The 10,054-nt window shown below is 60.0% G+C and overlaps 1 protein-coding gene across 3 annotated transcripts in view; it reads right to left on the bottom strand.

Annotated features, from left to right (window-relative positions):
- Nucleotides 1-582: 582 nt before the first annotated feature.
- Nucleotides 583-10,054, bottom strand: part of RBM19 (RNA binding motif protein 19) — a 134,418-nt gene continuing 124,946 nt past the window's right edge. For all 3 annotated transcript variants that reach the window (XM_021698549.1, XM_021698551.1, XM_021698550.1), the window contains one exon: nucleotides 583-1,370. In XM_021698549.1, coding sequence (XP_021554224.1) covers nucleotides 1,359-1,370 — 12 coding nt within the window. In that variant the 3' untranslated portion in view covers nucleotides 583-1,358. The remainder of the gene's footprint in view (nucleotides 1,371-10,054) is intronic.

Raw genomic sequence — 10,054 nt, 5'->3', positions numbered from 1 at the left:
GTTGAGGCCCTCTGGAAGAGGGGGGCCCCCCGCAGAGGGGGCCTTCCCGAGGCTGGTGCACTGACCCGGCTGCCGTGAACTCAGAGCAATGTGAGCTGCTGCATTTTGTAAAAGAAGGCTGGAAAGAAGCTTGAGGACACCTTCCTCCTCCCCTACCTTGGGCCTCTGGAATATTCTGGATCTGAGAACATCAGTGACTCCTGGAGGGAGGCATCGGACAACCGAGTGGCTGGAGAGAGAAAACAGGCACGGACGGCGTCAAGCGGCCAGGCCATCCCCTCCCCCTGCACAGTGCCCAGTCCCCCACTGCTGGGGTCTCTCTATCTAGCCAAGGTGGCTTCCCTGAGACCTCTTCCCACCCCAGTGCAGCGCTGGCCCCAGCTTTCGGAGGCACCCAGGGTGGGTGAACTCCCGCGCTGAGCATCTGCAGCTGGGCCGTCTGGGTGGAGGATGCAGGATGGGGGCCGCCTGGGCAGCCCCCACTGGGGACCTGGATAGCATCTCCTCTGTCCAGGACAGGAGGGCAGTCGCCTGGGCCTCGGCCAGAGCCCACGGCGGACGCCCAGGCCTCTTCTCTCCAGCGATGCCATTCTCAGAACCAGGAGAGGGAATCTGAATAAAGACAAGCCAGAGAGAGCTTCCCGGCCCCCACTGCTGTTTCCAGGCGACACACGGGGGCTGTCGCGGTCACTGTCATACAAACCCTTTTCCCGTAAGACGGCAGGTCCCACGGGGAGAAGGGGTGAAGTGGAATATTTTATCAGCCATGTACATATGTAACCAGAAATGGGGCTGAAAAGCAAAACCTCGTTTGCCTGAATAGGGGGAAGGCAGGAGGGCTGGAGAGGGCGGGCGGAGGTGGCGGGAAGGGGCTTATCTCTGCAAGGTCAACAGCCAGAACATGGCTGCGGCCACAGGTCTCGCCCTCCGAGTTGTCAACGAGTTAAATACCCACACAGGGGGCTGTTCTGGGGACGCAGTTCAAACGGCATCTTGTTTTTGCGTTTAGAAATAAGAACCCAATATACATATAAAAGGTGAAGAAAGAAAAGGAATAACAAGAAAGACGTGCAGGCACAGGAGCCAGATTTCTCGCCCATGGGCCACTTGTCACTCGTGGTTTGAAGATAGTTTTGTTCCCGTGGTGGGTCAGGTCCTAAGCGCTGGTTGCCTGGGGCTGACGTTCCAGATTCATTCCACGGCATGGGCAGGTTGCTGTGATGCTCCGACAGAGAGAGGCCGGCTTCCTCCTGGCATCCGAGGAGGCTGGAGGTTGTCCAGGGATGCAGAGTGGAAGGTGCAGTCTCTCCTCTGCTCCGAAAAAGGAAGCCGTCTCTCCCCGGCCCTGGTGAGCGCCATCAGCCAAGGATCTAAAGAATGAGATTAAAATAATAATAATAATAATAATAATAATAATAATAATATTATGAAACACTTGCTTTGCCCAAGACTGAGCCTGAAAGTAACCAACCTTGCAAACGGCCACCGGCCCTCCTGCCCAGGGAAAGCCACCCCTTGCCTCGCAAGGTGCATCGTGAAGGAGGCTGTGGTGCTGCCTGGGCTGCTGGGCGGGGAAGTCTGGGGGGGGGGAGGGAAGAAGGCAGACCCACTTGCCACCTGGAGCCTGGCCTGGGTGCACATTTCCAAAGAACAGACCATGCAACCGGTCAGAGGGACACCCTCCAGCGGCTCCGCCCAGACGCGCGGGGTGGGACTCCTGCCGCAGCTCATCCAAAAGTTTGTGAGGTTATTATTAAAGTTAAAGTGAAGAGGGATGGAGACGGAGAGAGAGGGAGAGGAGAGGAAAGAGAGGGAGAGCGAGGGAAATGCAAGAACCCATCTGGGCAATGCATCACATTGAAATTGCCCCGCATTAAAAATTCACCAGCCAGTGAATTTTCAAGGGATTTGTAGTAATTAGATGACAAAATGCTGGCAAATCTCAGGCTTGCCAAAGATGTTACTCAGGGGTCAAAGACTCGACACTTTCGGCTGGGTAATTTGTAAGTGTCAATCACTTGCAGCCATCAGAGAGCAGCCAGGATCTAACGGCTGCATTCTAACTAAGGCGAGACGAGCCCTCAGCCGGCCGGCTGCCAGCAAAGCCCCAGACTCCCAGACCCCCGGCCCGCCGCCCCCCGGGCACACACAGTGGCTGCTGCCCCGCCTGGGGCTTGAAGACGCGCCGGCCGCCCCAAGCGTCCAGGGTCCTGTTTGATTTTACTCCCCTTTTCCCTTCTCCAAAGCAGCGGGCTTGCCAGGAGTTAGCTGGATGTCCCTCCTTCAAGGAGGAGAAAGTGTCCTGCGGCCAGAGCCACGAGGGCACAATGGGGGCTCTCTGTGCTGGGGCAGGGGGGCCCTCAGTGTTCTCCTCTGTGAAAGGGGGATAAGAAGGCTCGCCTCGAAGGGTCATTCTGACCGAAGGAGGGTGCTCTCTACTGAGCCGACATTGTTACTGGCTCTGGGTCGACCTGCCCCTTGCCCCCAGAGCTGTGCCGGGCTCTGAGGCCTCAGCAGTGACCAATAACACGTCTGCCCTCGTGGAACTTTCTAGCTGGGGGAGGCAGGAGGAACAGGCGATAAACACACTGATAGCAAGTATGTCAGAGTGTGGTAAATGCTCAGAAGAAAATGAAACAAGAGTCAGGGGGATGAAGTGTGTCGGGGACACTACTGTGTATGCAGTGGGAGGGTCCTGCCGGGTGAGGTCACGTCTGAGGAGAAAACAAGGGGCAGAGGATGTGCAACAGAGGATGACTCTGTTACGGGAATCATCACGAGGCTGGAGACGGAGGGACAAAAGTGGACAGGGGTATGGGGCGGGGGGCTTAGCTCCTGCAGCCTTGGACGCTTTGAGGCCCCGTGAGGCAGGACTCGGTGCAGCCCAGCCTGGCGGGCCTCTGGTCAGATCTGCCCCGGAGTCGTCGCGGAAGAGGAAGCCCACGGAAGTGCTGTGTGCGGCCCCTGGACCTGCCTATGGGGCCGGGCCTACACTTGCCCAACGGTCTCATTCCCCCTGCCCCGGGCTGAGTGTAAGTGAGCGGCCTGGCGGCCTAGTGACCGCCTGGAGCCCAGACTGGACACGTTCCCAAGAGGATGGGCACGGAGGGAACCACTCTCTTTCTCTCTCTCTCTCTCTCGATGCCCCCATCCTTCAGGGTATTTTCTGTGGAGAGCACTGTCTTTGCAGTCAGACAGACTCTGGGCCCTGAAGCCTCACTCTGCTGTTTCCAGACTGTCACGGCGGGCAAGCCACCACACCTCTCTGAGCCTCAGCTTCTGCATCTAGAAAACGGGCATATGAACCCCACTCTCACAGTTATGGACGGGCTTTAGACTCGAGAATCTGGCCCCAGGGAGGTCCTCCACGGAAGCCTTTCTAACTCACACAGCCCCTATAAATGAAAGATGATCATGCTCCGACGGGCCATGCAAGAGTATCCCAAAGAGCAAAAGCCTTCGGAGGCGGGCCCTCCCTTTAGCGGGATGAACTGAAGGCACATCTCTGCGTTCAAAGGTAAGGAGCTGCTGGAACAAGGTGTCTTCGGACAGTTTGCTGCCCAGTGTGCAAATGTCCAAAGCGAATCTAAATGCTGGGCATCGTTATGTATTTGGTGAAGACACACACTGGGTCTGCGGAGGGGCCGGCGCTAGTATTTATAAATCACCCTCTCCCTCGAGCTTTCTGGTTATTTGTTGGTGGTGGGGGAAGGGCGCGGTGTTGGGTGTACTCAGCCCCCTCACCCGCCTCCCTCCCCGGGCCTGGGTCTCCAGCCAGCGAGCCTTCGCTGCAGGTGAAACTGCTCAAGGGGAAAATGAGAAACTCGCCGTGTTTCACGGGCAGCGGTGGGATGTGCTGGCCGACACTCACCGTGCCCCGGGCGCACAGGGAGGCCGATGCCCTGGGACTGGGGGGCCAGCACCCGCGGCCCCCACTGCACCCACGCAGGGCCCCCCTACATCTCGGAGGCACGGCGGCCCATCTATTCCCCACGGCCCCTCGAGAACGTCGCCCGGCTCTGCAGTTCAGACGGGGGCGTGTGGCACTGACCCCGCATCTGCTGGAGAATCGATGAGACCACGACTAGCTCTGCGAGTAACAGTACCCACCACCACCGTGGCTGTTATTTGCTGAGCACTTACTATGCGCTAGGCGCCTCACGGAGGCCCCTGGTGAGCGCCATCTCAGAACCCAGTGACCAGACCTGGTCAGTGGCATCCCCGAGCCCGCGGGAAGGCGCCCCCCTCCACGTCCAGGGCCCCTCACCTGGCTCCGAGTTCCAGCCCCTCTCTCTGCCTGACAGGATGTTACATATACGGTGTGGACGGAGGCAGGCTTGTTTGCGATGGAGGCAGGTGACCTCCTCACCTCCCTGGGTCACAGAGGCCGTGGCTTTTAAACTACCCGTTTGTCATCAGAAAAAGAGCCGGTGTGGTGGGGACGGTGCCTGGAGGACACTGGGGATGGGTCCTGGCCACTGAGGGTGAGCAGAGGCAGCGGCTTGTGCCGGGCACACGGGCTTCTGAAGGCTACGCCAAGCTCCCAGTGACCAGGAGCCGCATGTGCCCGCGGCCTCCGCATCCTTCCACGCGCACGACCATGCAGACACGTCCCCGCGTCCCCTCAGAGCCAGGAGCCTCCTCTGCTCCCAGAACAGACACCATGTCCGTCTTCTGTCTGCTCCCCGTCCGGCCCGTGGGCTCTGCAGGGCAGGGGCTGGGTCTGCGCTCCTCCCCAGGGACCCCAGGGCCCCGGGAAGGTGCTAGTCACTGTTCCTTGGAAGGAACAAAAGCATGGGCCTCGGGGATCAGAGTCAGGGAGTCTGGGCAGAACACCATGACGGCCTCTTTCTTCTGAGCTGGGCGACTCTGGGGGGGGGGGATCCCCAGCACAGTCCTGAGCCTCTGTTTCCTGAACTGCCAAAGAGCGGAGGGAAATAGTGCGCACGGGCCCCTGGCCTGAAGTGAGGATTCAGTAATTGATCCTTCGACTTCATCGTATCATGGAATCCCCAGGGCCTAGAACTGAACTCTCAAAGAAAGATGGCCAAGCCATTAGGACTCCGAGCCCAGCCCCGAGAACCTGGCCAAGAGGTGTCTGCAAGCCTGCCAGGGCTTCTAAAGGGGGGGCCCACTCCAGGTCGACCACAGTCCCCGAGGGAACTGCCTTTGCCTCTGGAGACAGAATGGCCGCCCCTGCTGGGAGTCGGGGGCCTGGTGTTGCTCCCGCACCCACTGTGCGGATGGGCTGGGAAGGCGGACGCCGCTCGTCCTGGCCACGAGGGTCCTGGCCACGTGGCACGACGGCGGCGCCCCGGGAAAGGCAAGGATGCGGGGGGCAGACCCCAACCAGCTCCCCCTGGTGCGTGAGGGAAAGGGACGGGCTCTGGTGGCCAGGTGGGCCGAGTGGTACAGCCCGGAGTGCAGACCACACACCAGCCCCGACTCCACCCCAGAGCTGTGTGGTCTTGGGCAAGGCACCTAACCTCTCAGAGTTGCCGCTTCCTCACTGCAGGTCAGGATGGGGGAAACGGCGCCCATCTCCTGGGGTGGTGGGTTAACTGAGTCATCGGTGGTTAGGGCAGTGATGACGATGGTCACGTATCAGGACAGTGGATAAACGCAGGAATGGGGGGGGGGCCGAGGGAGGAAGGTGACCCTCACTCCATGCCCTTGGTGCGCCAGGGGCTTCATGCATCCCTTTCAGCCCACGGATGCCGCCGCAGCCCAGTGAATCCTCCAAGGTGGGTGTTCTCGTCCCACCTCGAGGAGACTGAAGCACAGACAGCACAGGGGACTCGGTCCCAAGGCCACAGGGCTTGTAAGAGCAGAGCTGGATCTCCCCCCGAGTCTGGCCTGTTCCCAGGGGGCTGTCCTTAATCCTGATCACCTGACCTCAGGCTGTGGGGTGGACGGAGGAGCTCAGCACCCACGGCACCCACGGCGAGTGCTCAGAACGGGCCTGGGCTCCACCCTGGCCCCCCCGGGTGCGGCTCTCCGTGGATGTGGTCAGGAGTGCCGGGAGAGGGATGCCGCCCGGCTCCCAGAGGGAAGGACAGGCACCTGCCGGGGACCGCCCCCCGGACCCTCGATGCCGGCCAGATGCGGGTGGGCACCAGCATCCCCGAAAGGCGGCCTCGCCTCTCCCCACCTCTCCCCCTCCTTCCACTCACTGCAGCCTTCCCCGGAGCCTGCTCCCCACTTCCCCGGGGGGTGCCGGCTCTCGCCCATGAGCCCTGCTCCCCACGCTGTCTGTGTTGGGCTTTGCAGTTCCAGTCACATCGTGCCCGCACCTGCCTGCCGCCGCACGCCACCGCCACTCTCCTTTCCTGGACCCAGTTTGGGGTGAAAGCCTTCCTTATTAGTCAATCTGGATCCCACTTACTGTGAATTACTAGGCCTGATTGATATTCATGAGTGGATCCATCTGAAACCTCAGACAGCTGTCACATGACTCTCTGCCTTGGGGGATGTGGGGACCGAAGCAGCCCTGACACACTGCGGTGGCCCCCAGCTGGGGACGGCGGGGGGCGGGGGGCCCTGGGAGCCGCCTCTGGCTGACACTGGTCCACCCCCAGCGGTGGCCGGGACCGGAAGGTGCCAGTGGGGCCTTCCAGTCTGGATGGGCGATGACAGACGCAGATGCCAGGGGCTCGGATGGAAAGGGACCGGCAACCAGACTCGGCTCCCAGGCCCCGGCGCTGCAGCTTTGCACGGGCCTGTACCCCCTCTCCGCTTCCCCTCTGCTTGGCCCCCTCCCTCTCCCCCTGCAGCTGGGACGTCACTTCTCAGAGCCGCCTTCCCAGCACCCCCATCTGCACAAGACCCCCGACACTATTCTCACGGCCACCACACTGTCCCCGCACACACGCTGCAGAGGACCACAGTCCACGATCTCATTTCTGGCGCTGGGGGCCCGGTGCAGGGCAGCATTCTGTAAGACTCAGTGGGATGAGCAGAAGTGCTCCCCACGGACCAGGCCCTGGGCTGTGGCTCAGCACCCACCTCCTGGGGGCCTCGGAAAGCCCCCAGGAGGGATGGCCTTTTCTCCTATTTTCAGAGGAAGCAGATGCAGAGATTCGAGACCCGGGAAGCAGAATCTAGGCTGGGTGATTCTCAAGCCTGCGCTTCTGGGCCCTTGACCTCTCACCCCCAAGGGCTTGGGTTTCTGGGAAGTACTCTCATCTGGAGGGTCTGGCGGCTTTCGTTCCCGAAGCCAAGGCTCCCAGGCAAGACACGGTAAAAGTAAATACTTGACGGGCAACTTGGAGAAAGTAAAAATGCTGACAGCACTCCTCCTCCATCATTCTGCAAACCGCTTTGCAGAGTGGCGGCTGCCTGGATGGACGCGGCCAGTGCTCCATGGACATCACCACCTGGCTGAGCAGAGGAGAGAGCCCGGAGCTGGGACGGCTTTTTGCACACGAGAAAGTCCAAGCCTGGGCTCCTCCGAGCAAGACCAAGGGGGACCTGCTTTTCAGCAGCCCCCAGAACCGTGGCCGCACCAGCTGGGTGGAGAGGCAGGGCGGTGCTGTCATCCTGATTTGGGGCTACAGAGTCAGGGTGGGAGGCCCGGGGAGGACAGAGGAGCCAGCAGAATGCAGAGAAATGAGGCTACTCCCAAACAGTTCCCAGAGAAAATGGGGTTTGGACAGAGTCTTGAGGGCCAGAATAGACCAGATCAGGCTCCCAGGGACCCCGGGGCATCTTTTGAAGGAAGGCTGAGAGCTGTTTCCAGGCCAAGCTGAGCAGGCCGAGCCAGGGGACACAGGCCCACCGAGAGCGGGGAGGGCATCTGTGGGTGGCCCCCAGGCAGTTCCAGGGCCCACCTAGCTGTTATGATCCAGCAGGACAGACCAGACAGTGCAGGGAAGACAAAGTGCACAGAAACTCCCCATAGGAGGGAATTAACTCGATGGTCCACTCACACCCCGGGGCTTGGCGAGTGCCCTCTAGGTCCCTTGACAGCATGAACGCTCTTGAAGCGAGAAGGCAACTGGGGAAGTCTCTCTTGCCTGGCTAGGATTTCCCTGGTTTTGGCAATGAAGACTCTCTGTCCTGTTTCTCAAGAGGCCAGACCAGGGACGACCTGGATTCCTGCGAATACTTGGTGGCTGCCTCCCCTGGTGGGTAGGGCACAAGACCCGGGCCCTGCCCTCAAAGGGCTTGCAGTCGTGGGCAGTGCCGGAGCAGTGACAAGCGGGGGGAGGACCCAAGGAAGAACACCCGAGTCTGAGGTGGCTGGCGGGGACAGGCGAGCAGGAGGTGGCCGGAGGGATGGGCTGGGGTGGGGGGACAAGGGAGAGGGAGGCCATCCCCCTAATCTAGACAGCAGGTGGTGCCCAAGGAGGGGGTGGCTGCAAGGCACGTTTAAGAGGTGTGTAGGGGAGGGACTGCATCCAAGCCCTGATCCCCGCCCCCCCCACTGCACCTCTGCCTCTTGGCAGTCCCCTCCCTCCACGACCGCAGGCTCTGCCACGTGGCTTACTGTGGCCATTGGGGCAGCACTGAACATGTCTTCACGTGGAAGCCAGACCCACGTGTCTCCGGGGTTTTTCACCAGGTCTAAGACAGTAGGCTTTAAACTTTTCTTGGGTTAAGAATCCAGGGAGGCACATTTTGGACCTTTGAAGGGTGCTCCTGTGGGGTCAAGAACTCAAGTCAGCTCAGAGGGTGGAAATCAGGTGGAAAATGCCCCAGGAAGAGCCCGGACATCGGTGCCAGAGGCTGCTGGCTGTCCCCACCCTCCCTCTCTTGCCTCCCGAAACTGGAGAGGGTTGAGGGCTCTGGACCCAAGCCACAGCCCCAGGTCCTGTGCGAACCACGAACGGAAGCAGGGCTGTCTGTCGGCACTCAGCAGCTTCCGTCCTTCTCCCACGGGGCCCAGGGGAAGGAGAAGATGGCCCAGTCCACCCTGCAGTGGCATGGCACACACCTGCCTTCGTCTAGCACCTTCCGGACTACGCACTGCTTCACTTCCCCAAGCCTCGGTTTCCCACTTGTGCAATGAGAGTGACAGTCTCTGCCTTGGGGCTCAGCCGACATGCCACTGAGCTTGCGACTTCAAGTGCTTCGTCAACTGCAGGGTGACACGTGGACCTATGAGGCGGCAGCGGTATGATCGCCTGGAATCTTTCTGGGGACCAGGAGAGGCGAGGGCTCCTGACAGTTCCCAAGGATGGGGCGCTGAGGCCCCAGTGGATCGTTTTCATGAAAGCTGCAATTAAGGGGAAGTGGGGTTTATTAAGGAAGCTGGAGGGGACTCAGCCCTGGCTTCTGGCGATGCTCTAATTAGATTGCAGGGCCCCTTTTATTGGGCCGCTCAGCCAGAAGGCCCTGGGCTCGGGTCTTGTGCTGGAGCACTGGGTCTCCTGGGTGGCGGGTGATGGCGCAGACCTGGGGGACACATCTTTATGTTGCTCTACCAGCAGCGATGGCTTGTACGGTGTTCACCAAGTGGCGGGCACCGGTCTCGCCCTCATTTAATCCTTAGAACTCTGGTGAGTTGGGACTGCTGATGCTCTCAGTTCATAGATGAGGCCACCGAGGCACAGAGAGGTCAAGGAGCTGGCTCAAGGTCATGCTGCGGGTAAGGGGCAGAGTCGGGATTTGAGCCCAGAGAGCCTGACTCAGGCTATGCTCCGAATGGGGAGTTCTGTATGGTGTGACCTTGTAGAAACCACTGGCCCCGTCTGGGGCGAGCTTTCTGAGCTGTAAAATCACAGAGGCTTGCTTTAGATTGGGACTCAGCAAACTTGATGTGAAGGGTCAGATGGTAAGTATTACAGGCTTGGCAGGCGGTACAGTCTCTCTTGCAATTATTCAAGTCTGCTGCCGCAGCAGGAAACCAGCACGCACCGTATGTAAACCAGTGGGCGTGGCCGTGTGCCAATAAAACTTTACACAGACAGGCAGTGGCTGGATCTGGCCCCCGGGCTGCAGTTTGCCAAGCCCTGGTTTAGAACATTCATGGCTCTTCTTCACCCCTTCCATTTTACTATATTCACGGTCTAATAATTTCCTTTATACTCATACACTTTTTTGTGTATGAGTA

The sequence above is a fragment of the Neomonachus schauinslandi genome, chromosome 14, assembly GCF_002201575.2.
Source record: "Neomonachus schauinslandi chromosome 14, ASM220157v2, whole genome shotgun sequence".
Classification (NCBI taxonomy): Eukaryota; Metazoa; Chordata; class Mammalia; order Carnivora; family Phocidae; genus Neomonachus; species Neomonachus schauinslandi.
This window is presented reverse-complemented; position numbering and strand designations above follow the sequence as displayed.